Consider the following 5911-nt stretch of genomic DNA (forward strand, 5'->3'; position numbering starts at 1 on the left):
TGGGTGCAGGGGACAGGCCGGCTGGGGGACCCCGCAAGCAAGTAAGAGGGTTCCCTAAACCCAAAACCCTAAGCAGCGGGACCACGGTGACCTCCGAGCAGGGCGCGCTAGGCGCAGTCAATCCAGGCAGCGAGCCGGCTGCGATCCTCTCCCCCGCATGACTGGCGTTCGTGTTACAACATAATCCAACTGCTATGCATCAACGAGCCCCAAGACCGCCTGCAACGTCAGCAAGCGGCGGGCGGCACGCTGAGCGAAGCCCGCAGCATTGGCAGGGGCCGATGGGCGCAGCCTCCAGCCTGCGCGGGCAGCGTGGAGATCGTTCATCACCACACGCAGCTTCACAAGAGTGTTTCAACATCAAAATCAGCGAAAATGGTCCGGTGTACCCCGCGGCGCGCAGAAGCGGGCGCGGAGAACGCGCCCCACAGCAGCCACACAGTTGAGGCAGCTCAGTTTTTCGACGCCGTCCCATCCAATTCAATCCGGCGTCGTGTCGCCGCGTCACAGCTCCAACGGAGATGCATGCGTGCTGGCGATTCTGCGTGTGGTGTCAAGTGCTGCGTATGGTCTCAAGTGTGGCGAGTCAGGGCCAATGCGCAACCTGAGACAGGGGGCGGGGGCGCGCGTCGTTTGCCGCCGCCCGCCGCCCCAAAACAACGAGCAAGTGCAGACCAGGAAGTTCGCTTTCAGAGTTTCAGGGCCTCCTCATTGCATGGGCGGGGGAGGAGCACCGCTGTTGGTGTGCTGCCCACAGGCAAAGCACGACGGCCACCTGGGGTCTCGCGACAGAGGCTCCCGCAGCAAGTGGGCTGGGGCTGGGGATCGGAGCGCACTGCAGCTGCGTAAGATGTGCTGGGGCGTGCGAATCACGCCAAGAGGATTATAGGAGACTGCGGATGATTAGACGCATGCACGCAGGGTTGGAAGGACTCCGGGGCCTGCTCGTGCTGCAACCCTTGGGCCAGGCGGGGGGCGCGCGGCGCGGGCGTGACCCGGCAACCGGCAGGGCGTGCGGCACGCGCAGGTCGCCGCGTGCACAGGTGCCCGCGCGACGCGCATGCATGCGGCGTTCTGCAAACATGGGTAGGTGAGGGCGTGCGGGGGCAGGAAGCAACCCTGCTGATTGGGCGGGGGAATTTGGGTAGGCAGCGCAATGAAACCAGAGCTGCGCTTGGGCGACAGCTGTCAGGGGCGGCGGCAAGGGCGACAAGTGCGGCGTGAGTGGAAGTTCAAAGGGGACCAGGGCCCGAGGCTAACCCGCTGTCAGGCGCCAATGGACGGGTGTCGGGGGGTACGATGCCCCCAGCTTTGCGCCCGAGTCCGGCGGCGCGCGCCGCGCGGGAGCATTGGGCGGCTCAGCAGAGGGCACAAACTCTGGCCGGGGCGACGAAGGAAGTCAAAGCCGCGGGTGATGGGGCGGCGAGAGGAAGCACTTGCGGCCGTTGCCGCTTCTAGACGCGTTGAAAGATGCCGCGTCGGTCTGCTGGTGATGGCACGGGCACCTGGGGCGCACGGCACCGTGCTCGCACAACGAAGGGGAGTGTGGCGTAACGCTTCGGTGGCTTTGGCGGGGCGCCGGTATCGGGCGTGCGGGCAGTGCGGCGCAGAGGGGCAGAGAGATCCAGAGGGGCGCGTGGGGGCTGGGGAGGCTGTGATCTGAGGCCTGCATGCACCCCCAGGCGTCGGACGCGCACGTGCGGGCGTTCGCGGTGGGAACTGGCTATGGCGCGCACTGCGCTGGCTATGGCGCGCAAGGCACGCATGAGTACTGTTTGGCTTCGCAATCGGCCAGGGCCCGGCGCTTGCGGCGCTGGGGCGCCGCGGCGCAAAGCCTGCGCGGGGCCGGTGCCTGAAAAAATCATGGTGGCGTTTCAGCTAGGGGGTCATATAAGAAGCCGCTGCGAGTGCGAGCACTTAGCTGCGCGAGAAAAAAACACAATTGCCAGGGCTGTGCGGGGCGGGTGCGGGAGTTGATGTGTTGGCGGCCGCCGCCACTGCCCTTCAACAAGCCTTTCCTTGCGCTTCTGGAAATCAAACCAAAGTCGTGCCGGTTAAAGCCGGTCAAAGCCGCAGGAAATGCGAAACAGGGGCGAGCGGGTGCGCGCGGCGGCCCCGCTGGCAACCAGAGGCGGGAGCCACAGGCGCGCGCGGCCGCACCCCGCAACGCGCCGGCATCGGTGGGATTTGGGCGGGCGACTGCGGGGCGACTGCGAGGCGAGTGCAGGGGACTGCGCATGTGCCCCCCACTAAACAAGGGCAGACCGTAATCCAATGCGGCGGGCATGTTGACCAATGGGCGCGTGCGCGGTGCCGTTCGCGCGCCCCGGCGCGGCCGTCAATGGGCGGGCCACGCCAGGGCGGCGCGGGCGCGTGCGCGCACGCATGTGGGGGCCGGGTAGCAGGCGGTGCTGGCGGGGAGAGGTTCAGGCTGTGCGGGGGCGGGGGGATGCTCCGAGGTTTGCCTGGCACGTGGCAGAACAAGGCTGCAGAGGCGAAATCCGGGATGCAATGTATGTGCTCCGTACGCCAGGGTGCCTCAAGCCAAATCATACGGGCGCGGGCAAGCGCGACCGCGGGTCACGCGTGCCCTCAGCAGTCTGCGGCCACAAGCAGCAGCAAGAGTATAGGCCTCGCGAGCACTGCGGGGGTCGCCGCCCGCCGGGCCGCGCATCCAATAGGATGGCGCGGGCGGCGACAGTCTCAGGCGCCGCCAAACACGCGAAGGAACGCCACCATGCGCGCGCAGCCGCGGCTGTCGAGGTAGGGCACCACCACCAGCTGCGACAGGCGCAGCGGCACCACAGCCACGAGCTGGGCGCGCGCCATCGCGGCGATTGCAGACAGCTGGCGCTCGGCTGCGCCGGGCAGCAGCGCGCAGCGACACACGACGTGCCGGCCCAGCGGGACGGAGCGGCGGTGGGCGAGCTGGGCGGCGTGGAGCGCGGGCGGGAGGCGGTCGAGGTAGCTGGCGGGAAGCTGCACTGCCAGGGTGCAGAGGTGCGCCGTGCGGCCGCCGCGGCGGTGCACCAGGGGCCCCTGCCACAGCCCCGAGGGCGGCGAGGCGCGCTGCGCCGGCGGCGCCGGCGGCGCGGCGGGGCCAGGTGATGCGGCGGCGGGAGCACCATCGCAGGCGGCAGCGCGCGGCCGCGGCGGCGGCGGCCTCATGCTCGCCGAGCCGCCGCACGGCTGCCTCTGCGCGGCGGGGCGGGGGGCTGGCGGGGGCATTTCCTGCTCTTGTTGCCGCTGCCGCTTGGCCGCGCCGCCATCGCACGCGGCGGTGCCTGCGCAGCTGCCGCCCCACCCGGGCCCCGCGTCGCCGGTGACGCGGCCCCAGGAGGCGGCGCGCTTGCGGCCCGAGCCGGCGCAGCAGCTGCAGCAGCACACGTCGTTCGGTGACGAGCACACCCCCTGGACACTGCTGGCGCTGCTGGTGGCGCCGATGCCCGTCATACCGCAGTTGGCCGCCTCGCCGCATAATTCAGGGCTTGCGGATGCGCCACAAGCACCACCCGCTGCGGGTGCAGGGGTTTTGGGGGGGGGGCAGTCAGGCACTCACGGGTTTCAGGCTGCCGGCCCGCCAGAGATCAGGGCGAAGCGCGTGGACCAGAGGCCTTGCCATGCACACGCTGCTGTCCTGTGGCCCCGGCGTGCTGTGCGCCCTCGGCGCCGGGGGCTGTGACGCCGTCGTCCCGCGCACCTTCCGGGCTGAGTCGCGCCCGCAGCCGCTCCGCCATGCGGGAGAGAGCCAAGAGCTCCAAGTCGACCGCATGGCTGCGCTCAGGCTCGCTGGGGACGAGGTCCTGGCCCATCCCGGGAGACACGGGGGCTCTCGGGGCAGCGCAGGCTCGGTCTATGGCCGGACCCACGCACGTATCAATACATTTTAAAGTTGCGGGAGCTGCTGGGCAGGGTCCGAAGCCCCCACAAGACCCGACGCGAGCGTTCACGATCTCAGGGCTGGGCATATGTGTCGGTCGTAGATAGAAATTAGTTTGAATTGACCTCACAAACTATTTGACAGCGCTTCGAGAGTGATAAGAGGCCTGAGTTGCGAAAGCTCGAAAGGTGCTAACGACATCGTCAGGGGCAAGCGGACGGTTCCGCTGATAGTTTTGGTTTTACAGTTTATTTATTCAGTTCTGTCATCGTGATCCTGGGCCAAATGGCCGTTTGGGACCATGACGACACCTGTTTTTGCGACCTTGCGGACGAGCTGAGCATACATGGGGTACCAAAAAAGAGAAAATAGCAGACTTCGATGCAGCAGTACCTCGGGTAAGGCTGTACACCGCGATCGTGTTACCCAGCCGGAGATTCAGGTGCTGTCGAAAAAAGCGGCCCACATGCTGGCGAGGTCGTTGGCCAGCATGTGTAAGCAGGGCCAATTTACCTCGACCGCCAGCTGCTGCTTGGCAAAGATTATCGCCACCCGCAAAGCTTGCGTGTATGTCGCTTGGGTGCTGGTAATGTTGATGGCCGCCGTCAGCTCACCCTAGACTTGTAGGTGGGGACGGCGCAAGGCTGGTGACGCCTGTGCTGCCCACAGCCACACGCGGAAACAAGAGGCTCGTTGAGGCGCGTATGCCGGTACACCCAGCACGTGCCTGCATTGCGCTCTTGCCAGGCCGTGCGCCTGCGCCGCATGATGAGCGATGCACTTCCACCCGAGACATCACGAAAACACGTCATGGCCCTCACCCCACTGGGGCATCCCAACTGCAGCTCAAGCTGAACCACAATATTCCTGTCGTTTACACTCGCAATATTTCTGTTCAGCGCCAGCACATTGCGACGCCGACTGCACCGGCAAGCTGCGCGGCTTGTGCTCCCTATCCATGCAGCATATCTGTGTGTCTGACGTATGATGCTGCGTGTTCCTTCCTGCAAAGCACCAAACCTGACGCCGCATCGGCTGCGCATGGCGCTCACTGCGCACGGCGGCGCGCGCATCTCGTTCCCGGAGGGTGGCGATGGGGCGGTCTCAAACACAGAGAGGGCAGGACAACCAAGCAGCTCGGCTGCGGCCCGGCGGCCAAGGGACCTCCCCAGCGCCCCTCATACAAACAACACGACAGCATCGGACGCAATGAACCAGGATAGTCTTTATCTGCAAAAGTCACTCGCGACGGCAGCCCTGCCTCGCCGGCGCCTGGCGGATCACACACCAGCTCTCCTCCCAAGAAGCGCTCCATTCGTACCCAAAAACAGCGCCTGCTGCGCTCCGCAAATTGTCAGCCCCAGAGTGTCCCGTATGTCAGCTTGGCAAACACGAGGCCAGCCACGGGGGTCAGCACGAACAGCGCCGCCAGCAGCGTCTGCAAAGGAGGGGGGAGGCCGGGCGAAATTTACCACAGGGTGAGGACTGGGCTGTGACGCGAGGGTGGTGGGGCGCAGGCAATGAGGGGTGAGTGCTGACACGGTAGATTTGGGTAGTCATGGCGGCGCTGAGGCTGGCGGCAGCAGCAAGCGTAGCAGCAGTGCGCCCTCACGCCCAAGCCGCTGCTGCAGCGTGCGGCCACAGCGCCCGCCTTGGCCACAGCAGCGCCGGCCGCAGCCAGCTGCCGCGAACAGCCGCCGCCGCTGCTGCCTTCGTCGCCTGCAACCTTCGGCAGCGGCGCGGACGGCGGGGTGGGGTGGGCCGCCCACCAAGATGTTGAAGCTGCTGCCTTTGTACTCCGAGCCGTCCCAGTTGTCGGTGTACAGGTCCTTGCGCTCGCGCCCGTTGTTCGCGGCGCGGTTGGCGGCGCGGCGGTACTCTGGGGATCAGCGGGAGGTCGTGGGAAGTCGGGAGGGCGCGGGCTTCGGCGCTGCCTTTGGCGCGTGCTCATCGGCGGTGCGCGTGCGGCCGCAAGTCAGGCTCCCAGGGCCGCGCGAGGCCTCGGCACGCGACGCGAGGGGTGGGAGGGGT

At 67.0% G+C, this 5911-nt stretch overlaps 2 protein-coding genes across 2 annotated transcripts in view; both read right to left on the bottom strand.

The window, feature by feature from the left end:
• Window positions 1-2703: 2703 nt before the first annotated feature.
• MNEG_7558 (hypothetical protein) lies at window positions 2704-3812 on the bottom strand (the record flags this gene model as incomplete). The annotated part of the gene is made up of 2 exons (XM_014043969.1): window positions 2704-3515; window positions 3701-3812. The coding sequence occupies 2 exons, from the start codon at window positions 3810-3812 to the stop codon at window positions 2704-2706; spliced, it is 924 nt and encodes a 307-aa protein (XP_013899423.1).
• Window positions 3813-5234: 1422 nt separating this feature from the next.
• The window catches only part of MNEG_7559 (hypothetical protein), a gene marked incomplete at both ends in the record, with an annotated part of 8818 nt that continues 8141 nt past the window's right edge, over window positions 5235-5911 (bottom strand). The window contains 3 exons of the mRNA XM_014043970.1: window positions 5235-5318; window positions 5493-5606; window positions 5650-5759. Of these exons, the coding sequence (XP_013899424.1) occupies window positions 5235-5318; window positions 5493-5606; window positions 5650-5759 (308 nt within the window). The remainder of the gene's footprint in view (window positions 5319-5492; window positions 5607-5649; window positions 5760-5911) is intronic.

Source organism: Monoraphidium neglectum (genome assembly GCF_000611645.1).
Source record: "Monoraphidium neglectum strain SAG 48.87 unplaced genomic scaffold scaffold01347, whole genome shotgun sequence".
NCBI lineage: Eukaryota > Viridiplantae > Chlorophyta > Chlorophyceae > Sphaeropleales > Selenastraceae > Monoraphidium > Monoraphidium neglectum.